We start from the raw sequence: 26,230 nt of genomic DNA, 5'->3' as shown, positions 1-26,230 counted from the left end.
TTATGAAATTAGATGAACAGAGTAAAGATATCACATGTTTACGTGCTCACCAACCACCGTGGGCTCCAGGTCCACGTATATCGCTCGTGGAATATGACGCCCAGAACTCCCAGTGTTGAAGAACGTGTTGAATGGATCTTCACGGAAGTTCGGTTCAGCAGGACCGTCCAGGAAGACGCCATCCGGACCGATGCCGTGCTCCAGGCAGAAGAGCTCCCAGCATGCATTGCCTGTCTGAACTCCGGCCTGACCCACGTGCACGGAGATGCACTCTCTCTGTGCAGAAATTTCTCAGTGAATTTGTGTAAAAAAAAATCAAATAAATAAATAAATATTTTTTTATTTTCTGCACCAGCTGAATTCTTGACGGATGTTTTTCAAAGTAAAATATTTGATGTGTAAATAATTAATTAGATGATTGACTATCGTCCATTTGTGCTTTTATCCAGAGAAAACAAATTCAGATTTCCTCCCTTCACTGAAGCTTCTGCACGAAGTTCCAACAATCATGTTTCAACATGTTGAGAATATGAGCTTTTCTGAAAACATCTGTTGACTGACATTTGTAAAAACATGGGTGGGTTGAAGTTTGGAATATGAAAACTTCCAAAGATATTCACAGATAAGTTAGAGTCTGTTTAACTGCAGAGGATTTAACGTGAGACCAACAACGAAGCTTTGAGCTCCACTTGCTGCAATCTGTTAGATTGTAAACTCATAAAACGTAGAGTGAAGAGTTATAAAGACTTTTTTTTAAAGATATGCATGTTAACAACCAGCAGCATCTACGGCCTTAGACTCCTTCAGTGAAGCAGATGAATAAAATCATGTTTTAATACAGTCAGAAACTGGTGGAGATTTGCTCATAATTTATGGTAAAAGCATAGAAAATTTTCTCAAGATTAAGTTTCATAATTGTTCTAGCAAATATGAATTTTCTTACCATGTTGCTCCAGATGGTAGAAGTTGTTTTCCTGCAGGATGTTGAGGTGATGGTGTCTGTCGGGATCCAGTTGCATGAGTGAAGTGTCTGCTCTGCCCGACGCCTTTATACCTGCAGACTGTTCACAGGGACGGAGCTTTTTTTTTTTGAATTTTTTTTTGGGGGGGGGGGGGGGGGTTATTGTCTTTTTTTTATTGTCTCATCAGCTGCTTCACAAATAAATGAACATGTTACTGTAAAGAATAGTAATAATAATATTATAATAGATTCACTCACCACCTCAAGAATCCGCTCAGCCACAAACGTACAGTTCTGAAAAGAGAATAATATTGCAGCTGAATATAAAACAAACATACAAATTTAAGCTTTTGATAAAATAAACAAAGGTTGACTGATGACAAATACTATATATATTTAATACTAATACTTCAACGATGTATCGTGCGTCCTGTGTTCTCACATTTTCAATCTGTTTTCCTTTTTTTTTTTACACTGTGATTTTAAATGACCTCCGTAATGAAATGTGTTATGTGTTGTTGTTTGGACATGAGGCTGTTCAGAGGAACCTATATATATATATATATATAAAGCATGGATGCTGTAATACTCAGAAATACACGTTCAGTATCATCTACTCGGACGAAATGTTACCGTTGGTGTGAACGCGTCGGACTCTGATAATCTCCTGCTGCGTTTGTTTTATGTAGACGACAAACTACATAAAAGGTCTGGACACAAGTTCATGTCTTAAAACATCTTCACTGATGAATATTGATTATAGATCTGTGTACGTAGAGAACAGCTGATGGAAAGTGATGAGGAGTGAAGGAATCTTGAGGGAGAACGTGGATGTCTTACAATCAGTCAAAGAGACTTTTCACTCAAAGCCAGAAATGATGTTGGTTCATCCTCTGGGGATGAGGAATGTTTCAACAATCACTTCAGTTTGCAGTTAAATGATCGTAATAAAGACCTGGGACAGAAATCACAAAATACTTGTTTTTATTAAAAAGACATATCGGGAGGTCGGAGGATGAAACCATGCGGAAACATTCAGCTCTAACTATGAACTTGTGGTAACATTAAGTTACATCATGATTTAAAAATGCATTTTGAAATCGGTGGATATTCTTCACGTGTTATGATGAGGTCAACGATGAGGTCATTGATGAGACTTGTTCGTATCAATCACATCAACACGTTACCTCAGTGACTTTATGTCCAAATTCATAAGCTGAGGAAAAACAATATCACACTCCTCAAACTGAGGGAGGAAATAATCAACTGGTACAATTCAGTCATTTTCTAAAACAATATTCATCTCTAAATATATAATCTGAGAGCAACGATTAGTAATAAACCTTTGTATTATAAAAGGGGGTTGAATCATTGACCCTTGACCTCGAGGCAACATGAATGTTCACTGTTTGACGTCGGCCACAGTCGTAAGGCAAATAGCAGCAGAGTCGACTCTTATGATGAGTAGAAATATATTGCACTTTGAGGACGATCTGAAAAAAATAATCTCACAGGTAACGACAGCGACAGGTTCCACCAATGAGAGTGAGTCATGCAGGTGGTGACGGCTCCTCGGAGGCGGAGCTGGATCTCACGGTCCGACTGGCGAAGGGAGGAGGCACAAACTGCGTCTCCCCTGTGGTTCCGGTTCTGGTTCTGGTTCTGATCCCTGAGGCTCAAAGATCACTTCTCTCGCAGGACGCAGACGCCGGCGTCACATCGCTGCGTCGCCATCGAGGTGACGACCTCCCAGGAGTCGATGACCGGGTCGTAACATTCGATACTGCTGAGCAGCGAGTTCCCGTCGTATCTACAGAGAAGAACGAGAGAAGCCCCGTCATTACATACATATATACATATATATATATATATATATATACACACACACACATACATACATACATAAATTCATTAGTAAACAGTATCGATTTTAACTCCATTTATTGTTTATGTAATACTTTGATATCGTGTTCACACTCGCCGAGTTTGGCCGCAGGATCATTTGTGCACACGTGAATATCACTCTCCCACTCACTCACTCACTCACTCACAGAAACTTAAAACACTTGGTGAACTTGACAGTTGATCCTCTGGAGCCTGCAGCAGTTCACTGGTTGATACACTTGATTCTACATGTTAATGATTATTTGTACAGTAAAAAGTTGAAGCTGCTGCGTTGGTGAGACGTGTTGCTTCAGGTCCTGAGACAGGAAATATAATCCGAGAAGTTCCACGAGTTTGAAACGCACAATGATCTTTGATGTTAGGAAAAATAATTTTGAAAAGATTCTAGAAAGTTATCAGCAACTTCTTTCATTGTCAGTGCGACAGTTGAAGAAAACAACTAATGTGTCGACTATCCACTTGGAACCGGAGCCTCTGATCCAACCACATAGTAGGAACGAGGCTGACACATCGAGTGACTGAAGTTCTGAAGTTACAGTCTCGTTACGTTACAGAGTCACGGTGAGGAAACAGACAAACAGACAAACAAACAGACAAACAGACGAACAAACAGACAAACAGACGAACCAACAAACAGACGAACCAACAAACAGACGAACAAACAGACAAACAGACGAACAAACAGACAAACAGACGAACCAACAAACAGACGAACCAACAAACAGACGAACAAACAGACAAACAGACAAAGAGACGAGTTGACTCAGGGTCTGTGGTCGAGTCCTGAACTTTGCGGTGGACTTGAAGTTGTGCGCAGTGTTTTCCATTAATAACTCAGACTGTGTCGACACACTTCTCATAGTAACTTCACTGTACAGCTTCTTACAGTGTCGTCATTATAATTACAGCCATGTCTTAAACTTTGAGTATTATATTAAAAAAATCAAATCTATCCGTCATTGTTTCCCACAGGTAACTGCCACAGTGTGTGATCATGGAGCCTGACCATGAGAAGGTCATCAAAAGGTCATGGACGTTTGAAAGACCAGCGAACGGTGAGAGGTAGTGAGAGAGATACTGTCGGGGAAAGAGCGCTGCACACAGCTCTGGAACCAAGCAAAGACGCAAAACTGAGATTTATTTATGTTATTATGAGAAGTGATCATTATGAAACTGTGACAAACACTTCTCTTCTATTACCCAGCGATTGCGTAGAGACGTCCTCGGAGAACAGTCGCTCCTACGTAACATCTTGGCGTCGTCATGCTTGCTACAGTCGTCCAATAGTCTGTTCTGATGTTGTACACCTCAACAGAGTCCAGGTGGGAAACGCCGTCGAAGCCTCCCACCACGTAGATGTGGTCGTTGAGTAACGCCACGCCCGCGCCTGGAAACAGAACAAGTGTCAGAAAACTGTGTTATTCTATAGTAATAGAATTATTATATATATATATATATATATATATATATACATACATATATGTATATAATTATATATCTCACTCTATAAACCTAACCACATACCTGACCTCTGTTTCCTCACCTACCTGATCTCTGACTTTTGTTTCCTCACCTGCCTGACCTCTGACCTGTTTCCTCACCTACCTGACCTCTGAACTGTTTCCTCACCTACCTGACCTCTGACCTCTGTTTCCTCACCTACCTGACCTCTGACCTCTGTTTCCTCACCTACCTGATCTCTGACTTTTGTTTCCTCACCTGCCTGACCTCTGACCTGTTTCCTCACCTACCTGACCTCTGAACTGTTTCCTCACCTACCTGACCTCTGACCTTTGTTTTCTCACCTGCCTGACATCTGTTTCTTCACCTACCTGACCTCTGACCTGTTTCCTCACCTACCTGACCTCTGAACTGTTTCCTCACCTACCTGACCTCTGACCTTTGTTTTCTCACCTGCCTGACCTGTTTCCTCACCTACCTGACCTCTGACCTGTGTCCTCACCTACCTGACCTCTGACCTTTGTTTTCTCACCTGCCTGACCTCTGTTTCCTCACCTACCTGACCTCTGACCTGTTTCCTCACCTACCTGACCTCTGACCTTTGTTTTCTCACCTGCCTGACCTGTTTCCTCACCTACCTGACCTCTGACCTGTGTCCTCACCTACCTGACCTCTGACCTTTGTTTTCTCACCTGCCTGACCTGTTTCCTCACCTACCTGACCTCTGACCTGTTTCCTCACCTGCCTGACCTCTGTTTTCTCACCTACCTGACCTCTGACCTGTTTCCTCACCTACCTGACCTCTGACCTGTTTCCTCACCTACCTGACCTCTGACCTGTTTCCTCACCTACCTGACCTCTGACCTGTTTCCTCACCTACCTGACCTCTGAACTGTTTCCTCACCTACCTGACCTCTTGGTGGCCATGGGTGTGACGCTGGTCCAGTGGCCTGTGTGTGGGTCGTATCGCTCCACTGAATTCAGGATATTCAGTCCATCATATCCACCTGTGAGGAGATATTACAGTTATAACAAGTTCAGAGCTGCGATGATGGATTACTTGATAAACAGAAACGTCTACCGTCATTTCACAGTTAAAGTTGCTTCTACTGTTTGAATTGTCCTGCTTCTTTTTGTCAGATGAGACAGTTCATTGATTATCGTTGGATTTGTCAACTAAAATAAATCTGCTGATCATTTTAACACTTATTTACCATTTTGTTACAACATGTAAAGAAGTTTATAATTATGATTTTGTTGAGACAATACTCAGCAGATATAGTTTTGACAGGATTCTTCCCCCATACCGAGACAGTATATCAGTCCACTGGCCACCACCAGACCTGCTCCTTCTCGAGCCGTCTGCATATCTCCCAGCATGCTCCACTGGTCGATGTTCGGGTCATACCGCTCCATGCTAGTGTGACGCCGGCTGCCGTCGAAACCTCCAGCAACATAGATCATGTCTGTCAAATGTGACAAAACACATATTTCATCCTATTTATTAATGAGAGAGAGAGAGAGAAAACAGAAAGGCGACACGTAAAGAAACCCCCTCACCTCCGAGCGTTGTGGCGCCCGCCAGGCCACGACGCACATTCATGGTGGCGACGGTGTACCAGACGCCGTCCTCGTCCGCCGTGTAGTCCAGGCACTCGACGGAGCTGAGCCGCGACCGACCGTCGTAGCCTCCGATCACATACACTCGGTCGTGGAGAGACACTGTGGCAACGTAACGTCTTTTCCGTGCAATGTTCTGTTCAAGACACATCCGTCAGCCATAATCCACTGAGATTAATCACATCCCTCATGTATTCATTGAGATGTTCAGTACGTACAGGGAGGAAGCTCCATTCTTGTGTTTTTGGATCATATTTCTCGACTACGTCTATCGGTGATTGCTGGCTGCCAAACCCTCCGATGACCAACAGAACTTCTTTGGCACCTGAAACAAAACATTCAAATATCAACAATGATGAATGAAAAATAGTCGAACATTCCTTTAGCTTAAGTGCCGTTGAAACCAGTTTCCCACCTAATCTGGCTTGTGTGCGTGGACCCTGCATCTCGCTCCTCAACTCAGGACGCAAGTGGAATTTCTTGGCCTCGTCGACGAGGTCTCGACACGGCAGGCTGCACCGGATCAGAGGCTAAACGGGTCAAAACACGCTTCATTATGATGGACTTGGTGTAAGATCACACAACAGCCTGCCGTGCGTCGCCTGGCTCACCTCGGCGTCGATGACATCCGTGATGTAGCGCGGGGTCAGCAGCGGCAGGCGGACAAACTCCAGCATGTCGGGCAGAACGGGCTCCCGCTCTTTACAGTTGTGTTTGACCCAGTTTAACACGGCTTCAAACACCGGCTCCTCCGAGTCCACCTACACACAGACGGCATCAGAAATCCACAGTCATAATTGACAACTGTATCTACGCTGTTAATCTCTAAATGTTGTTATTAATGTCTCACGATGTGCAACAGCAGGAAGCCCTAAACCTCCGACATCACCTGAGACACAAACAGGTTTCATGATGTGTGACTTTGATCTACGTGTTTGGTCTGGTTTTATTTTTAAAAACAACAATAATGACAGGATCTATAATCTGTATAATCTGATTGTGCGATAATAATGGTGTTTCACAGAGCGAGGCCTGCGGTCGGAAAAAAGGAATTTAACGAGCAGGTACCTTTTAGGTATTTTAAATAATTTTCTTCAAACGTGAGCAGAACTGCGGCGACTCAGAGATCACAGCAGGTCGCTTCCGAGACGACATCACAAACATCATTCACACAGATTCATTAAATTAACTTCTGGCTCATTTTCCTCATCTACCTTTTTAGAGCAGCCACTTTTTCCGCCATGCGGTCGCTCCCCATAGGTTCCATGTAAAGAAGGCGACAGTGTGTTCGGGGCTTTGACCCTCAGTGTCTGCGACATGATAGATTTATGATATTTCAGCACCACACACACATCTGCTGTTCTCTAATGCCTCCGTGAACACACCGCAACGTCAGGTGAAGGATGAGCTGTGGCGCTAACTCTGTGTTTTCTCACCTGAATCTCGTCACATTTTATGAGCTTCTCCACTTCCGTCTGTCCGAGCAGCATGAACTCCTCGTGCTGCACCACCTCGGAGAAATGCTTCTGTGAGAAGAGCTCGGCCGCCTGCATCAGGTCGAGGCAGTTGTGAGTTTCTGCAAAGTCCCGAATCCCCAGGCAGTTGGAGGGATCGAGCTGACTCTCCAAAAAATCACAACATGCCCTCTTCACCCCTGAGGAAAACAAATACACACAAATGTAATTACTTTCATAATCTCTCAAGTTATACGACAAAGACATGTTCATGATCACATTGAGCCAAAGAACCAAAGTGTGAGGAAAACCAGCATCACATTTCTGTCAGTGCTCCCAGTAATGATATGATCAATTAAATTAATACGGCCGACACCTGAAAAAGACTTGATTCAAACTTTAACCAAGTTTTTAAAAATGAATGAATTGAATCTCTTGCCACAGATTCAAACACAGAAGCTTCCTGATAAAACCTCCTGCAGACACAACGTCTAACAATCACTTATAGATGAACAACAGTCAGACACAATCACTTATAGATGAACAACAGTCAGACACAATCACTTATAGATGAACAACAGTCAGACACAATCACTTATAGATGAACAGACACTGTGATTCCTTCAGAGGCCTTGTTCAGTAACTGATTTGATGCTTTTTAAACACTTCTTTCAAGACCTACAAATACACAGTTGATTTCAGATGACTTTAGCGTTTCACAGCTGTTTCTCCTAAACGCACCTTTGAGCTGCAGCAGACACGCTGCTGGGAGCAGTTCCTGAACGTTCTCCACTGTGACCAGCACCGTCTCTGTGTAGACAAAGTCCAACAGGATCTCCATCGTCGTCGCAGTGAGCCCCTGAATGTCCACGAATGATTTCCCCTTCTCTGCGAGCTGCAACGCCACAACAACAGAGACACTCAGGTGTAATCACAGGAATAGAACTGGTCGGGTCTCGAACCCGCGGCCTCAGCTACGTGAGACCGACGCACTAACCATGAGGCCAAAACCCCTGAGTCGTAGCATCTGTCCCAGGTGAACTTAACACAGTGCACGGTGTTGAGGTGACGTGAGGTCCGGACATGTTACTGAACTTTTCCCGCTCTGTGAGAACGCAAATGTTGCTCCAGACATTTTTTCATAAATTTCCTGCCAGGCCCCGGGAACATTCTGGTAGTGGGCGCTCAACTCAGGCACCGCCCCCGTTTCGGAATGTTCTCGGGTTCTTCACATGAGAACAGTGAACTCGTCCTTTAACCCAAAGGTCGGCGGTCGACGGTGCGCGTGCCGATGTGCCCTTGGGCAAGACACTGAACCCTGAATCGCCCCTGACGGCTCGTCAGTGTGACTGTGACAGAAGCAGCTCAGTGGACAGCAGCTGTGTGAATGTGACTTGTCCTGTAAAGAGCTGAGTGGTCAATAAGACTAGAACAGCTCTTTATAAATATATGGATATATATGATCCAGTTCCAACATGTTTCTGATAAATGTAATTGTACCTCGCTGGTGAACATGGCACAGAAGTAGTCGCTGCAGGCGGCCAACACGATCCTGTGAGCGGGGAAGTCGGTGTTCTCCACCCTCAGGGTGATGTCGCAGAGTGTGTTGCTCTTGCGAAGTGAGTTCATTGCGTTGAGGATGGATTTGGCGTGAGAGTTGGTCATCACGTCTTTCGGAGCCATGCTGAAAACCTCTCCAGGATCTGAGACGACTCGAGGAATCTGAGAACCAGACGACAGAATCTTTACATCGTGAGAATGTGGTGATTGATTATGTATCTGATGTTTTAAAATGTCAACTTGATTCACAGTTACACAGAGAACACATCAGCTGTGTGAGAGTGAAATCATTCAGTTTCCCTGAAAACTCATTTAAGAAGATGTCTTCACATAATTTGACCAATAATCCAAAATCCCCAAATCTGTTATGTTTACTGTGATATTTTCATATTGACCAGCGACTCAACTCGTTTCTACATAAACATTTTACATTTGATTGATAACAGTAAGTTCATTCTGTCAGAGGAGATATTACACTCCACAACAATTAGTGAGCAGATTAATAACCAATAAGTTGACAGGTCTGAAATCGTCCTGTTCATACATATAAACATATATTATATATATTATGATCCTGACGTGTTTAACAGTAGGAACATGTTTTCTATGTAACGTTAGTTTCACCGTTAATAGATCTGAACACTTGTTCCTCCACTGGGAAGCTACAGCTACACGTTAGCTACACGTTAGCTACACGTTAGCTACACGTTAGCTACACGTTAGCTAGCAGCAGCTGAGCGCTAACGACGCAACACCAGCAACAGCAACAACAACAACAACAACAACAGCAACAACAACAACAACAACAACAACAACAACAACACCACCACCACCACCAGAACCACCACCACCAGCACCACCAGCACCAGCACCACCACCACCACCACCAGCACCAGCACCACCAGCACCACCACCACCACCACCACCAGCACCACCAGCACCAGCACCACCAGCACCAGCACCACCAGCACCACCAGCACCACCACAGCGGGTGAAGGGAGCTGCTCACCTGTCGCAGCAGTGAGTCGACCGTGTCCAGGCTCAGCGTCTTTAGCTGCGAGCTAACGGTGTTAGCACCGAAGTCCCTCGTCCAGTCGTCGCTCGGCTAACGGCTAACGGCTAATCCATGACGACCGCAGCGGGTCGCTGTGTGCGCCGCCTCCTCCAGACACACGCGTCTGAGGGTTCACGACACGTTCATGTTCTTCACGACTCGAGTCTGAAGAGCAGCGGGTCACATCACCTGCACGAGCACGACACGAACACACCGCAGGACGTGACTGTACGTGCGCGCTCCCGCGGCCTGACGTCAGTGATAATAATAATAATAATAATAATAATAATAAAACCAGCTGATATTGCTGATACCAAAGTGAGACCTGCTCCTCCACGAGTCCTGCCGCAGCCTTGTGGGAAACTTCTGGTGAAGAAAAGGTGACGCGAGTCAACCCAGACAGAAACACCTGAGTGGAGCCGAGGCCAGACTGAGGCTCTGCTCTCCTGTGGATGTCACCAGAGAGGGCGAGAGGGGTCCTGGGGTCCTGGTGTCTGGACAGACCAGGACCTCCACACCCCCCCAGGCTGACCCCCTGGAGAGGTCACTCCAGCGTCGCTGTCCACAGCGTCACAACGTCACAGGAGATAGCAGGTACGAGTTATAAGCCTAAGTCCAATTGGCGTAGGATGGGGTGCTACGGTTGGTCTTCGACGGTGGGAGGGGCCTTCGTGTCCCATTGGTCAGCCCCCAGCTAGTAGAGTGCTGACCCGCCACGGTCTGCCTGCATGGAGCTCAGGGCAAAACCCAAAAAGCAAACCGTCAACACTGCACCAGGCAATCACGAACAAACCAAGAAACCAGTTCTAAGACTGACAAGCTGGAATGTCAGGACCTGTCATGTGCCCTGGCCTCTCGGAGGACCGCATGTCGATTGATGACTCCAGGAAAATGGCAGTCATTGACCACGAGCTGAAGAAGCTCAACATTGACACCGGTGTGCTGCAGGAGATTAGACTCCCTCAGACGACAGTGACACGTCTGACCAATGGGAGAACACCACGCTGACGACCAACACTAAAATACAAGTGTACCAGGCCTGCGTTCTCAGCACGCTTCTGTAAGGCAGCGAGACATGGACCTTGTATGCTCGCCAAGAACATTGACTCAAAGTGCTCCATCTCCGATTCCTGCAAAGGATCCTGGGAATCACCTGGCAAGGCCGCATCCCCAATAGGGATGTCCTGCAACGGGCAGGCATCCCAAGCACGTTCACCTTGCTAACCCAGAGACATCTCCGATGGCTTGGCCGTGTTTGTCACATGAAAGATGTCTACAAGCGTGACACGAAGGCCTGCGACATCAACCCAGCAGTGTGGGAGGCAGCAACATCAGACCTCAGGGTCTGGAGAAGGACAGGTGTGAAGAGAGACAACACATGGGGCGTAAAGGAGTGTAGACATGGCGGCCTCAAGTCAGCCACATGCAACATGTACCTGCACGAGGTGCAACAGAGCCTTTGGCTCCAGGTTTGAGCTTCACAGAAGCTGCTTACAAGACTGTAAAGAGCCACGATGCTGATTCCATTGTCTCCTGAGACAGAGGATGTCACGGACTGATATTACACCGATATTGTACTGATGTTACTCTTAGTGACAGATTTCACATCACATTTCCATACTGTGCATTTGCACCAAAACCTTGAGTGTTTATACAAATGAACGTAGTCACAGGTTAAAGAATTGAAGCCAATGTGTTAGTGCCTGACACCTGTGTTCTTTCGAATGACCAGCAGAGGGCGACGCGACTGGAAGTCGAGAGGTGTTTTCAGAGATGAACTCTGATGTTCGCAGAATTGCGTTGTACATTGTTTCAGTTTGTATTTTACATATGACGAACACAATCAACTGGTTAACTTCACACCAGAATTTATGTCAAATGACTTAAGTCACCTGTTAAACTGGCAAGGTGATTGGTGTCTGAAGTACTGAACTGAACTGAAACTCTCTGGATTTGTCTGTTAAACATAAAGTTTACAGAAAAAGATTATTACTCAAATTGATTGAAACTTTGAGCGGATTAATTAGGAAAATTACAGACACAAAAAAGAAAGTGATAGATTATTTATTGTTTCTGTTCCTCGTAAAGTATTGATATTCCCAGTTAGATCTGTAATGTTATTTGAAGATAAAACCTTGTCCCATTCAAATCTCATCCACTGACCAAACTGATTCCTTTAAACAGAAATTGATACAAACACAAAAATATTTATTTATTACTCTCAGTTTTTTGCATTTAATTAATTTTCAGAATTCCTGAGAGCTTTCACTTGCTCATTGAAACAGGTTGACCCTAACCCTATTGAAATAAAATGGAAATAATGATCATCATCACCACATCTTCTGCTGCTGCTGCTGCTGCTGCTGCTGCGGCTGCTTCTTCTTCTTCTTCCTTGAGGTTTAACAGCAGCTGTTCTCCTCAGTGTTGTTCTGCTGCCACCCGGTGGAGCTGGTTAACAGTGCAGCTCCTGTACTTTAGAGTCAGTCTGTGTTTAATCAAACTGTCCATGTGATCGTAGTTATGACTTTAGTACGTCTGAATCTAATCCTACTGATCATCACTCTTGTAACCTCACTCCTGTTTGTGGCAGGAAACAATGTCGTCTGCCAATTAATCTTGAAAAATATGGTTTCTGCTTCCTGGTATAGACAACTCCACTTGATTTGATTTTTTTCTAATTTATTTCCCTTGAATGCAGATGAGTTGGTACCAATTAAAAAATGTCTATTGACTTTGAAGTCATAATTAAAAAAAACTTTGACTTTCTAAAGGAAGAGTATGTTAAAAAGTCAAACTTATGTGATAAATTGTAAAAAAACAAAAACAAAATTATGAAATAACATATCAAAAGTAGAAATGTTGACTTTGTACATTCATAATTCGAGGTAAACTGTTTTATTTCTTTTGCATACTTAAAATTTAAGATTAAACTCAAAAATTTGATTTGTTGTAAAATGTAAAGCAAACTCACACTTAGACATATTAAAAAATGTTATGTTTCTGACTTGCCACATTAATTAATCATGACTAACTTCTTTTTAGTTGTTGTTGTTGATTTGACACAAATGGGCTTCCATAGCTACTTGAGATATTTGTGTTAAGGTTATATTTTTTCATTTTATGATTGATTATCATATTTTGATGATGTTTTTTAATTGACAAATATCTGCACCCTTTACTTGTTTATTTAATGAAGTTGTACCTTCTAACTTATTTGATAAAAAATAAAAAATATGTCTTCCGCACCCTCCTGCTTGTGACGTCACATTTCGAGGTCTGACCTTTGACCCTGTGTCACACCCAGAAAACCCCCAGCGAATATTACACACTCTCACACACATACACACACAAACTCACTCACTCACACACACACACACACACTCACGCTCACAAACACACACAAACATACGCACACACACAGACACACACACACACACACACACACACACACTCACAAACACACACACACTAACTCACTCACTCACACAAACACACACGCTCACACACACACACACACACAAACACATACTCACAAACACACACAAACACACACTCACACACACAAACACACACACACACACACACACACACAAACACACACACAAACACACACACACAAACACACACACACACACACACACACACACTCACAAACACACACACACACACACACTCACAAACACACACACACACTCACACACACACACACACACACACACACACACACACTCCTTGTTTCTCTTTGTGTTTTTTTCCACCCAAGGTCGCAGCTCGTCTGTGTGGGCGTGGCCAGTGACGTGTTTCCGGACCAGGCGACCGGACGGAGCTGATCGACGCAGCCGCGCTGAGAAACAACCAACGAGTGTCGGAACAGTCGAGTGGAACCGAGGGTCGCGGTTCGACCACAGCTCGGTGTCGACGCCTCGTTAGACGAGGAAGAGGAGGAAGAGGAGGAGGAAGAGGAAGAGGAGGAGGAGGAGGAGGAGGAAGCTTGACTGTCAGCCATGGAAGCCGAGTTTCGGGAAATCGATGACAACGGGAGCTGGACCGGGGTTTACCAGGTAGGAGCGCTCGGTCCTCGTCGGTGCAGATGTCACTTGTTGTTCAGGTCGAACGGTTTGTCCCGCGAGATGTTGGTCCGGGGTCCGCTGCCCGGACCAGTCCGATGATTGATGAGTCTGTCCGGGTCTCATAGGACCACGTCCCGTCAGATCCACGTCCTGATCCACGTCCTGATCCACGTCCCGTCAGATCCACGTCCAGATCCACGTCCTGATCCACGTCCCGTCAGAACCACGTCCCGTCAGAACCACGTCCCGTCCAGATCCTTGTCCCGTCAGATCCACGTCCAGTCAGATCCAAGTCCCGTCAGATCCACGTCAGATCCACGTCCCGTCAGATCCACGTCCAGTCAGATCCACGTCCTGTCAGATCCACGTCCCGTCAGATCCACGTCCCGTCAGATCCACGTCCTGATCCACCTCCTGATTCACGTCCCATCAGATCCACGTCCTGTCAGATCCACGTCCTGTCAGATCCACGTCCCGTCAGATCCACGTCCCGTCAGATCCACGTCCTGATCCACGTCCTGATTCACGTCCCATCAGATCCACGTCCCGTCAGATCCACGTCCTGATCCACGTCCAGATTCACGTCCCATCAGATCCACGTCCTGTCAGATCCACGTCCAGATCCACGTCCTGATCCACATCCTGATCCACGTCCAGATCCACGTCCAGATCCACGTCCTGATCCACGTCCAGATCCACGTCCTGATCCACGTCCCGTCAGATCCACGTCCAGATCCACGTCCTGATCCACGTCCTGATCCACGTCCAGATCCACGTCCTGATCCACGTCCTGATCCACATCTAGATCCACGTCCTGATCCACGTCCTGATCCACGTCCTGATCCACGTCCAGATCCACGTCCTGATCCACGTCCAGATCCACGTCCTGATCCACGTCCCGTCAGATCCACGTCCTGATCCACGTCCTGATCCACGTCCAGATCCACGTCCAGATCCACGTCCCGTCAGATCCACGTCCAGTTCCACGTCCCATCAGATCCACGTCCCATCAGATCCACGTCCCGTCAGATCCACGTTCAGATCCACGTCCAGATCCACGTCCTGATCCACGTCCAGATCCACGTCTTGATCCACGTCCTGATCCACGTCCAGATCCACGTCCTGATCCACGTCCTGATCCACGTCCTGATCCACGTCCTGATCCACGTCTTGATCCACGTCCTGATCCACGTCCCGTCAGATCCACGTCCCGTCAGATCCACGTCCTGATCCACGTCCTGATCCACGTCCCGTCAGATCCACGTCCTGATCCACGTCCTGATCCACGTCCAGATCCACGTCCCGTCAGATCCACATCCCGTCAGATCCACGTCCAGTTCCACGTCCCATCAGATCCACGTTCCGTCAGATCCACGTCCAGATCCACGTCCAGATCCACGTCCAGATCCACGTCCCGTCAGATCCACGTCCTGATCCACGTCCAGATCCACGTCCCGTCAGATCCACGTCCTGATCCACGTCCAGATCCACGTCCTGATCCACGTCCTGATCCACGTCCAGATCCACGTCCAGATCCACGTCCTGATCCACGTCCCGTCAGATCCACGTCCAGTTCCACGTCCCATCAGATCCACGTCCCGTCAGATCCACGTCCCGTCAGATCCACGTCCCATCAGATCCACGTCCAGTCAGATCCACGTCCTGATCCAGGTCCTGATCCAGGTCCTGATCCAGGTCCTGATCCACGTCCTGATCCACGTCCAGATCCACGTCCTGATCCACGTCCTGTCAGATCCACGTCCCGTCAGATCCACGTCCCATCAGATCCGTGTCGTAGATGTGACGCCAACTCAGTGAAGTTTCAATGTCGCGTTAGTTTCACAGAAATATTTCAGCTTTCAGCAGCGGTGGAGGAAATACTTCCACCGAATACTCCATTACTTCTACCGAATAGTCACTACTCCTAATTTTATACTAATTTCTCCGAATGTAATACTCATTACTCCCATATACATAAATATAATCTTGATGTATGTTTTATATATATTTTGTTTTCATTGTGTCACAGGAGATCCGTCATCAGTCTCGTGATCTTCCCTGTACATTCGCCAAGTTACCAGAGAACAAGACTCGGAATCGTTACAGAGACGTGAGCCCATGTGAGTTGTTCTTCTGACAGACACACAGGCAGACAGACAGACAGACAGTAGACAGACAGACAGACAGTGAGAGACAGACAGAGAGACAGACAGGTAGTAGACAGGCAGACAGTAGACAGACAGAGAGACAGAGAAAGATACAGGTAGTAGACAGACAGTAGACAGACAGAGAGACAGGTAGTAGACAGACAGACACTGAGAAACAGACAGAGACAGACAGGTAGTAGACAGACAGAGAGACAGAGAAAGATACAGGTAGTAGACAGACGGTAGACAAACAGAGACAGGTAGTAGACAGACAGACAGTGAGAGACAGACAGACAGGGAGACAGAGAGACAGACAGACAAGGAGACAGGTAGTAGAGAGACAATAGACAGACAGACAGAGACAGACAGGTAGTATACAGACAGACAGGTAGTAGACAGACAGGTGGTAGACAGGCAGACAGACAGACAGACAGTAGACAGACAGGTAGTAGACAGACAGACAAACAAAGAGACAGGTAGTAGACAGACAGATACACAGACAGACAGACAGACAGGTAGTAGACAGACAGACATACAGACAGACGGGTAGTAGACAGACAGACAGACAGAAAGACAGACAGACAGGTAGTAGATAGGAAGACAGACAGACAGACGGGTAGTAGACAGACAGTAGACAGACAGACAGACGGGTAATAGACAGACAGACAGACAGACAGACGGGTAGTAGACAGACAGAAAGACAGACAGACAGGTAGTAGATAGGAAGACAGACAGACAGACAGGTAGTAGACAGACAGTAGACAGACAGACAGACAGGTAGTAGACAGAAAGACAGACAGACGGGTCGTAGACAGACAGAAAGACAGACAGACAGACAGTTAGTAGACTGACAGACAGGTAGTAGACAGACAGTAGACAGACAGAGAGACAGGTAGTAGACAGACAGACACTGAGAAACAGACAGAGACAGACAGGTAGTAGACAGACAGAGAGACAGAGAAAGATACAGGTAGTAGACAGACGGTAGACAAACAGAGACAGGTAGTAGACAGACAGACAGTGAGAGACAGACAGACAGGGAGACAGAGAGACAGACAGACAAGGAGACAGGTAGTAGAGAGACAATAGACAGACAGACAGAGACAGACAGGTAGTATACAGACAGACAGGTAGTAGACAGACAGGTGGTAGACAGACAGACAGTAGACAGACAGGTAGTAGACAGACAGACAAACAAAGAGACAGGTAGTAGACAGACAGATACACAGACAGACAGACAGACAGGTAGTAGACAGACAGACATACAGACAGACGGGTAGTAGACAGACAGACAGACAGAAAGACAGACAGACAGGTAGTAGATAGGAAGACAGACAGACAGACGGGTAGTAGACAGACAGTAGACAGACAGACAGACGGGTAATAGACAGACAGACAGACAGACAGACGGGTAGTAGACAGACAGAAAGAGAGACAGACAGGTAGTAGATAGGAAGACAGACAGAGACAGACAGGTAGTATACAGACAGACAGGTAGCAGACAGACAGGTGGTAGACAGGCAGACAGACAGACAGACAGTAGACAGACAGGTAGTAGACAGACAGACAAACAAAGAGACAGGTAGTAGACAGACAGATACACAGACAGACAGGTAGTAGACAGACAGACATACAGACAGACGGGTAGTAGACAGACAGACAGACAGAAAGACAGACAGACAGGTAGTAGATAGGAAGACAGACAGACAGACGGGTAGTAGACAGACAGTAGACAGACAGACAGACGGGTAATAGACAGACAGACAGACAGACAGACGGGTAGTAGACAGACAGAAAGACAGACAGACAGGTAGTAGATAGGAAGACAGACAGACAGACAGGTAGTAGACAGACAGTAGACAGACAGACAGACAGGTAGTAGACAGAAAGACAGACAGACGGGTCGTAGACAGACAGAAAGACAGACAGACAGACAGTTAGTAGACTGACAGACAGGTAGTAGACAGACAGATAGACAGACAGACGGGTAGTAGATAAACAGACAGACAGTTAGTAGACAGACAGACAGAGAGAGAGACAGACAGTAAGGTAGTAGACAGACAGACAGACCATTTGTTGATCTGATCATTTCTTCTTCTGGTGAAATATGACATCAAGCTCCAGTATTATGTAGTATTATATAGTGTTATGTAGTAGTATTAATGTGTTTTTCTGTTTGTCTCAGTCGACCACAGCAGAATCTGTCTGCAGCTCGGAGCCAACAACTACATCAACGCCAGCCTCATCACGGTGGAGGAGGCTCAGAGGAACTACATCCTCACTCAGGTGTGAAGCTTCACAACCTCATGTCATGACATCATCACGTCATTACGTCATGACATCATCACGTCATTACGTCATGACATCATCACGTCATGACATCATGACATCACGTCATCCCATCATCACGTCATGACATCACATCATCACATCACGTCATCCCATCATCACGTCATGAAATCATCACATCATCACATCAGGTCATCCCATCATCACGTCATGAAATCATCACATCACGTCATCCCATCATCACATCACATCATCACATCTTCACGTCATCCCATCATCACATTATCACATCATCACGTCATCACATCATCATGTCATCACGTCATGACAGCATCACGTTATCATGTCATGACATCATCACATCATCACGTCATGACATCATCACATCATGTCATCCAATCATCACGTCATCACATCATCACGTCATGACATCATCACGTTATCACATCATCACGTCATCACGTCATGACATCATCACATCATCACGTCATCACATCATCACATCACCTCATCCAATCATCACGTCATCACATCATCATGTCATCACATCATCATGTCATCACGTCATGACATCATCACGTCATCACATCACGTTATCATGTCATGACATCATCACATCATCACATCATCACGTCATGACATCATCACATCATGTCATCCAATCATCACGTCATCACATCATCACGTCATGACATCATTACATCATGTCATCACATCATCACGTCATGACATCATCACATTATCACGTCGTGACATCGTCACATCATCACGTAATGACATCATCAAATCACGTCATCCAATCATCACGTCATGACATCATCATGTCATCACATCATCACGTCATCACGTCATGACATCATCACCTCATCACATCATCACGTCATCACATTATGATGTTTCAGTTGAACCTGGAACCTTCTGATCTTTTTTAAGAACATTATGATTATGATTATTTTCAGGGACCTCTTCCGAACACTTGTGGTCACTTCTGGGAGATGGTTTGGGAGCAAAGGAGCCGCGGAGTGGTGATGCTGAACCGGGTCGTGGAGAAAGGATCCGTAAGAATATGTTCATCTGTCTCACCTTTGTCTTTCTCACCTCCATCGGTCTCACCCCCGTCCGTCTCACCTTTGTCTGTCTCAGCTCCGTCTGTCTCACCTTCGTCTGTCTCACCTCCATCTGTCTCACCTCAGTCGGTCTCACCTCCGTCGGTCTCACCTTCGTCTGTGTCTATCTCACTTTTGTCTGTGCCTGTCTCACCTTCATCAGGTTAAATGTGCCCAGTATTGGCCGCAGAGAGAAGAGAGAGACGCCATCTTTGATGACACCGGTTTCAAGCTCACGCTGGTCTCAGAGGATGTTAAGTCTTATTACACCGTCCGTCAGCTGGAGCTGGTGAATCTGTCTGTGAGTTTTCTTTGAAAACCGTTTGTCTTGTGCCTCGTTATTAATCCTCCTGTTGGTTCTGGCCTTTAAAAGATGAGTCACGATTTCCCTCTGCTCGTCCTCTGCAGACTCAGGAGACTCGTGAGATTTTACACTTTCACTACACCACCTGGCCGGACTTCGGGGTTCCAGAGTCTCCCGCCTCCTTCCTCAACTTCCTGTTCAAGGTGCGAGAGTCCGGGTGTCTGAGTTCGGACCAGGGCCCGGTGGTGGTCCACTGCAGCGCCGGCATCGGTCGCTCAGGGACCTTCTGTCTCGTGGACACCTGCCTCTTACTGGTTTGTAGAGAACTCGTGAGGTTAACGCACTTTATCTTATCTGTTCCACAGTAGAATGACACTTTCATTTTTGATAACCAGACTGACTCCAGAACTTATATACATTTATATATACTGTATATATATATATATTCATATATGTATGGTTTTACTGTAGATGTCCATTCGTAAAGACTCGTCCTCGGTGCGGATTCGCGATGTGCTGCTGGAGATGCGACGCTATCGAATGGGTTTGATCCAGACGGCAGATCAACTCCGCTTCTCCTACGTCGCAGTCAATGAAGGAGCCAAGTACATCAAGGGAGACACGTCCCTGCAGGCAAGTCCCGCCCCCTCCATAAATATATATGAATATATATATATATGGGTTAGGGGTTAGGGTTAGCAACAAAAAAGCAACAAATCACTTCAGTGGTTTCATTATATCACAGTGAAGGGTCGTTGTTGTTTGACCCTTCACTGTGATATAGTGTGTTGCTATGCAACACACTGTAGCGTTCGTCAGTGAGATGACTACGAGACGGGAGCTGCGTTCAGAGGCGATTTAAGTTCGCAGGCGTTTTGACGCCATTCAAGCTGACAGTGTCCTTTTGCTCTCGTTAGTTTCCTCAACCTCACTCCATAGCTACTCGCGTCTTACTCGCGTCTTACTCGCGTCGTTACTTCCTGAGTCGTGGAGTGATACGGACCTGTGCAAACTGATTCGACGTCATAGCCGTGGTAGACGCTCAATATACTATGGCTATGATCAAAGTCAGATCACTTGATTTGAGCTACCCGTTTTATAAATATATATGATTACCTCGCTGTCAACGAAGGAGCCAAGTACATCAAGGGAGACAGGTCCCTCCCCCTCCACTCCCATTTGTTCTTACACTTGAGCTGCTCTCAGACATTTTCCTGATTTTTTCCAGAGGAGCAGATGAGATGAGATGAGATATTATGGGATGAGATAAGATATTATAAGATGAGATGAGATATTATAAGATTAGATGAGATATTATGAGATGAGATGAGATATTATGAGATGAGATATTATAAGATGAGATAAGATGGGATGAGATATTATGAGATGAGATGAGATATTATGAGATGAGATATTATAAGATGAGATAAGATGGGATGAGATATTATGAGATATTCCTTTTTTCGTCCCAGGGGACGTGAGTGTTGACAGCAGACATTAGAGATCTATATCAATTTATGTGAGAATTCAAATGTTTTTCTGGACATTTTCTGGAACTTTTCCTGGAGAGTCGTTGTGTTGATGAGTGTGAACAGTCTCCTCATGTACCTCCTCCGGCTGCTCTTCCAGAGGCCACAGAATGTTCCGTAGGTTTTCCCGTGGTCGTGATTCAGACCATCTCCAGCTGCGTTCAACACGTGAACGAAAACTATATTTTTAAGACATTTTCTTCGGTGTCTCGTCTTTTCAGATCTTTTCAGCACAATTGACTTTAATCTACTTTGAAAACAAAACAATATTAATATCATGTATATTTTTTCCCCATAAGGAGTCGTGGAAAGAGCTCTCGAACGAGGAAGACGACCCTCCAGAGTTCACCCCTCCTCCTCCTCTTCCTCCTCCCAGAGACCCTCACAACGGCCCTGAGCCAACATTTTTCCCTGAAAAGGACGAGATCATCGGGCACGTGGAGAGCAGGACTCTGGGGTATTCATCAAATGCTGTTTTTTTAAAGATAAACCACAATGTTCTCCTGTAGGCGTTCAAGCTCTTCTCTCCTTCTCCTCTGCTCGTCTTTACAGGTCCTCACAGGAGTCGCAGCTGAGAAAGAGGAACATCGCTCCGTCGGATCAGCTCCAAGGTCACATGGTCCGAGACCCGACCGCTGGAGCTCCGACCACATCTAACCAGCAGCAGGAGGAGGAGGCGGAGCAGCAGCAGGAGGAGGCGGTGCAGCAGCAGGAAGAGGCGGAGCAGCAAAAGGAAAGCTCTCTTGTGCCAGGGGCGTGGCCCCCTCTACTGGCCAACGTGTGCCTGTGCACGGTCCTGGCTCTCAGTGCGTATGTCTGTTATCGAGCTTATTTCCACTGATGTCTGCCCCCCTCTAGGGGACCACGCCTTGTTTCATTCAGTGATTGCAGTGGAGGGGTTGGCTGGTTGGGAATAAGTCCCGCCTCCTTATCATCCAGACCTTCTGTCAGTGTCATGGAGACGCTCAGGGACATGATCCTACATATCGCATCAGTTGAGGAAAAGGGTTTGTTGTAGCCGCCTGTTCCGTGAACCAGGATCCTCACTTGTACGACTTCTTCCACTTCATCCTTCACCAATGTGTCCGTTATGATTTCAAGTTTTCCGTCTTTAGCGACACAAACGGATTAGAAGCCGTAGATTCAGATCTTTGACCAGCTTGAAAATATATCAGAAACAGAAACACAGACGGTTATCCAGGGTGTGTGTGTGTGTGTGTGTGTGTGTGTGTGTGTGTGTTTGTGTGTGTGTTTGTGTGTGTGTGTGTGTGTGTGTGTGTGTGTGTGTGTGTGTGTGTGTGTGTGTGTGTGTGTGTGTGTGTGTGTGTGTGTGTGTGTGTGTGTGTGTGTGTGTGTGTGTGTGTGTGTGTGTGTGTGTGTGGTATTGTGTGATGTGATGATTCTAGAAACGTTATAACAGTGAGATCATGTTCACATTGACACTGGAATGATACCAACGTCTTTTCTTATGAAAGGTGTTATAACCGTCTGAAAGCAGCTGAGGCGTGTTGTGAAGTGGTCAAGTGTGTGTTCGGACGGGGACACACACACACACACACACACACACACACACCAGCAATACAAACATGTCATGTGACTCTTTACTCCAGTAACTAAGGAACAAACCAAAAACCAAACACCAGCACAGGGATGAAAACAAACACTGGTGGTGCAGATGTTTTGATGATTTTTTCCTTCTTTTTTTTTGCCTGCTGCATTTGTGAATTGACATGTTTGTCCTGAGAAGAGATTAGTTCTGCTGCAGCATCAGTTCACTTCAGCTGTACTTCCTCTAGAATGTATGAACAATCCATCCCAGGACACGACCTTATTAGAGATATTTTTATTTTTTTCAAATCAGGTTTCAAGTGTGCCGAGTTTTAATTTTTGTTATTTTCTGCTTTAACAAAGGGTTAAATCTCTGCACCAGGTTTTCCTGTTTTCCTGTTTTTCTATACTTAACCTGAGCTCAAATACTTGTATTTTTTTATTTACATTTGTTGTTTTCCTTTTTAAATAAAAAAACAAAACTTACCGGAACAGATTTACGTCTCCGTCTTTTGTCTGAACAGTGACAGATCACAAAGCACTACAGAAACACACTTTACTTAAAACGTTGACTTTACATTTATCTTTATACAGTATTGATATTATTCCAATATGGCAACCCCAGTGTTTCAGTTATCGGGTTTATTTTCCTGTGACCTGAATGAAGGTACTTTTCCTTAAATGTCACATTAATTATCTAAGTTTATGAAAGAACACTGATCAAAAATTAACACGGGAACTCTTCAATCGCACATCAGATCATTACTGATGTTCATTGTTTCATCTGTTGTTGATTAATAAATTAATTGAAATAGAATTAAACTTGAACATGTGGGTTAACCCTAACCCTAAAATGAAATACAATTCAATGAATGATACAATCAAACAGCAACAATGTGATCGTTGTATTAATAACTTGATGTGACTTTCTGCTTCACTTTCTAATGATAATCGTCAATAAATCACTTAATGATTATAACTTATTCATCTTTGGTTGTACCAAACTGGGTCAAACTGGGTCAAACTGGACGTCTTAGTAAAACCTCCCTAACTTTGCGTTGCTTAACATAATGAGCATGACGTGTGGTGAAGTAAAGTTAACGTGCTGCAATGTGCATATATTTATATTCACTCAGTGTATTTTGTCAAGGCGGACATGAAACATTGTATGCATGTTGTGTTCCATCTTCATTTAGTCTGACTCGAAAACATCTATACCGGTTTCACACATGCTGAAATTTTCTAAAGTGTTATGTTTATGTAGACACTAAGATTCTTCCTATAGACCTTGAGGTTGCATATATTTATTTATTTTTAATTCCCATTGGGAAGTTTATCCTTTCAATTAGCTGATAATTTTACACATTCTGGTTATTCATTAATACTCTTTTTTCAATAAAGTGATTCTGGTCCATTGTCATGCAGCCTTGTAGAATGTAATGGGAGTAAAGTTCAAGTTCTTATTGATGTTATTGTGATTTAATAACAATTAATGAATCTCCTGGTTACAACGTGTGTAAATGATGGTGAAACATCTTTTTCGTACTTTATCGTGTGCTTTACATTCACAATATTACGTTGCAGAAAACGTATTTGACTTTAAGAACAGGGCTCAAACACCAGCAGGTGGCGCTCTGGGACTTCTTGATGTTGCACAACTGGTTTCTCTGCAGGTCATGAATATTTCTCTCATTTTATTTATCAAAAAAAGTCTTTACCTTGTTTAATTCTAATATCTATTATGGCTGATGTCACCACACTTATAACTGGTATAAAATCATCTCAATATTGTTTATTTTCAACACGGACACAGTTTTTTTCCGTTTTCCACTCAACAAGGCCCAAGAGTGAGTTGACCTCTTGTGTAATAATAATAATAACCGACCAGTTCGACCAGTTGACCTCTAGTGTAATAATAATAATAACCGACCAGTTCGACCAGTTGACCTCTAGTGTAATAAGAATAATAATCGACCAGTTGACCTCTAGTGTAATAAGAATAATAACCGACCAGTTGACCTCTAGTGTAATAAGAATAATAATCGACCAGTTGACCTCTAGTGTAATAATAATAATAACCAACCAGTTGACCTCTACTGTACCGACCAGTTGACCTCTAGTGTAATAAGAATAATAATCGATCAGTTGACCTCTAGTGTAATAATAATAATAACCAACCAGTTGACCTCTACTGTACCGACCAGTTGACCTCTAGTGTAATAAGAATAATAATCGACCAGTTGACCTCTAGTGTAATAATAATAACCAACCAACCAGTTGACCTCTACTGTACCGACCAGTTGACCTCTAGTGTACCGACCAGTTGACCTCTACTGTACCGACCAGCACCAGGTCAGTGAGTTGAAGAACTCATCTGGAGACGCACACACACCCGATGATTTGTCAAGAGTCTTGGCTGGAACTTCCTGTTCCTGGGAACCTGGAGGCCGATGCTGCTACGTGCTGCACAGGAATGCAACAGAGTGAGTTACAACACTCCCACCAGCCGGAACGAGCTCCGACAAGCTGCGACCAAGGTGTGACTGGGACCGGAAGTTGTTCCTTTATAGGTCTGTCGGTGCTGACATCACACACGGCGGTGGTCCTTTCTTAAAATAAATGATATATTGTTCTGTATAGTTATAAATGAGAGAAGTGATATGTCATCAACCCGTGCAACATGTTCTTGAATGTTTCTGGTTTTGGTGAGAAAGTTTAGTTCAGTAAAGATGAAATGTTTTCTCCTCACTGCTGACGGAGGGAGTTGGGCCCTGCCCTCAGTTTACTTATTAACCTGGAACTTCCCACTGGCTGGCCAGCGGCAGGCTGGGCGGGACACCGGTGACTGAGAAGTCTCTTTCATAGCATGCGGATCCTTTCGCAGGAGCAGGAATCAGGAAATTCCTGAGTGCGAAGGGAGTCAGGTCTTTCCAAGCATGACGCTGCAGAGTCTGAGTCACAGTGTGAAGAACTGGACCGTGTCTCGTCACGTCAGGGACTCGAGTGTTGTAACGTTTCTCAGGACATTTACTCAAGTACCGTCACTTCTCTACATTGTATCCTGCTGTTTATTTGTACTCATTCCATCACTGCATCACGTTGTAATGTCTGTACAGTAAAATGTACTGGTTAGCCTTTACAACCCTTCCGCTCTGAGACATAACACCAAGCTAAGCTGACCTGTTGCCTGTTGCGGTAGCTTGATATTGAGCGTACAGATGT

General features: G+C 45.1%; 3 protein-coding genes across 4 annotated transcripts in view; 1 reads left to right on the top strand and 2 right to left on the bottom strand.

The window, feature by feature from the left end:
• The window catches only part of tuba5 (tubulin alpha 5), a 3,841-nt gene extending 2,061 nt beyond the window's left edge, over window positions 1-1,780 (bottom strand). The window contains exons 1-3 of the mRNA XM_047331320.1: window positions 1,220-1,780; window positions 944-1,079; window positions 51-276 (exon numbers count right to left, since the gene is read on the bottom strand). Coding sequence (XP_047187276.1) covers window positions 51-276; window positions 944-946 — 229 coding nt within the window. The 5' untranslated portion in view covers window positions 947-1,079; window positions 1,220-1,780. The remainder of the gene's footprint in view (window positions 1-50; window positions 277-943; window positions 1,080-1,219) is intronic.
• Window positions 1,781-1,928: 148 nt separating this feature from the next.
• On the bottom strand, window positions 1,929-10,287 carry LOC118317093 (kelch-like protein 12). 2 transcript variants are annotated; one of them, XM_035645543.2, is made up of 13 exons: window positions 9,971-10,287; window positions 8,902-9,123; window positions 8,143-8,296; window positions 7,384-7,601; window positions 7,162-7,257; window positions 6,559-6,708; window positions 6,363-6,477; window positions 6,166-6,272; window positions 5,888-6,083; window positions 5,635-5,793; window positions 5,236-5,334; window positions 4,067-4,253; window positions 1,929-2,771 (listed from the first exon to the last, which is right to left on the bottom strand). In XM_035645543.2, the coding sequence occupies exons 2-13, from the start codon at window positions 9,082-9,084 to the stop codon at window positions 2,645-2,647; spliced, it is 1,791 nt and encodes a 596-aa protein (XP_035501436.1). In that variant the 5' UTR covers window positions 9,085-9,123; window positions 9,971-10,287; the 3' UTR covers window positions 1,929-2,644. The 2 variants fall into 2 exon arrangements, with proteins under 2 accessions (XP_035501436.1, XP_035501437.1); XM_035645544.2 differs by lacking the exon at window positions 7,162-7,257 and having other exon boundaries at window positions 9,971-10,282.
• Window positions 10,288-13,789: 3,502 nt separating this feature from the next.
• Window positions 13,790-23,504, top strand: LOC118317481 (tyrosine-protein phosphatase non-receptor type 1-like). The gene is made up of 9 exons (XM_035646221.2): window positions 13,790-14,076; window positions 16,115-16,205; window positions 18,418-18,518; window positions 19,481-19,579; window positions 19,791-19,928; window positions 20,036-20,245; window positions 20,403-20,564; window positions 21,760-21,917; window positions 22,013-23,504. Exons 1-9 carry the CDS (start codon window positions 14,020-14,022, stop codon window positions 22,299-22,301), a joined length of 1,305 nt encoding a protein of 434 aa, XP_035502114.1. The 5' UTR covers window positions 13,790-14,019; the 3' UTR covers window positions 22,302-23,504.
• Window positions 23,505-26,230: the final 2,726 nt, after the last annotated feature.

The sequence above is a fragment of the Scophthalmus maximus genome, chromosome 3 (assembly GCF_022379125.1).
Source record: "Scophthalmus maximus strain ysfricsl-2021 chromosome 3, ASM2237912v1, whole genome shotgun sequence".
Lineage (NCBI taxonomy): Eukaryota > Metazoa > Chordata > Actinopteri > Pleuronectiformes > Scophthalmidae > Scophthalmus > Scophthalmus maximus.
The sequence above is the reverse complement of the archived record's forward strand: the minus strand, read 5'-3'. Positions and strand labels throughout refer to the sequence as shown.

Bases quoted from the DNA above. Each gene is read 5' to 3' on its own strand.
- LOC118317093 (XM_035645543.2), bottom strand. From the start codon at position 9,084: ATGGCTCCGAAAGACGTGATGACCAACTCTCACGCCAAATCCATCCTC. The intron at 6,709-7,161 runs GTAGATGAGGAA...GTCTGTGTGTAG, and splicing joins AAAGTGGCTGCTCTAAAAAG to GTGGACTCGGAGGAGCCGGT. The intron at 6,273-6,362 runs GTGGGAAACTGG...GTTTTGTTTCAG, and splicing joins ACGCACACAAGCCAGATTAG to GTGCCAAAGAAGTTCTGTTG.
- LOC118317481 (XM_035646221.2), top strand. From the start codon at position 14,020: ATGGAAGCCGAGTTTCGGGAAATCGATGACAACGGGAGCTGGACCGGG. The intron at 18,519-19,480 runs GTGTGAAGCTTC...GATTATTTTCAG, and splicing joins GGAACTACATCCTCACTCAG to GGACCTCTTCCGAACACTTG. The intron at 20,246-20,402 runs GTTTGTAGAGAA...GTTTTACTGTAG, and splicing joins TGGACACCTGCCTCTTACTG to ATGTCCATTCGTAAAGACTC.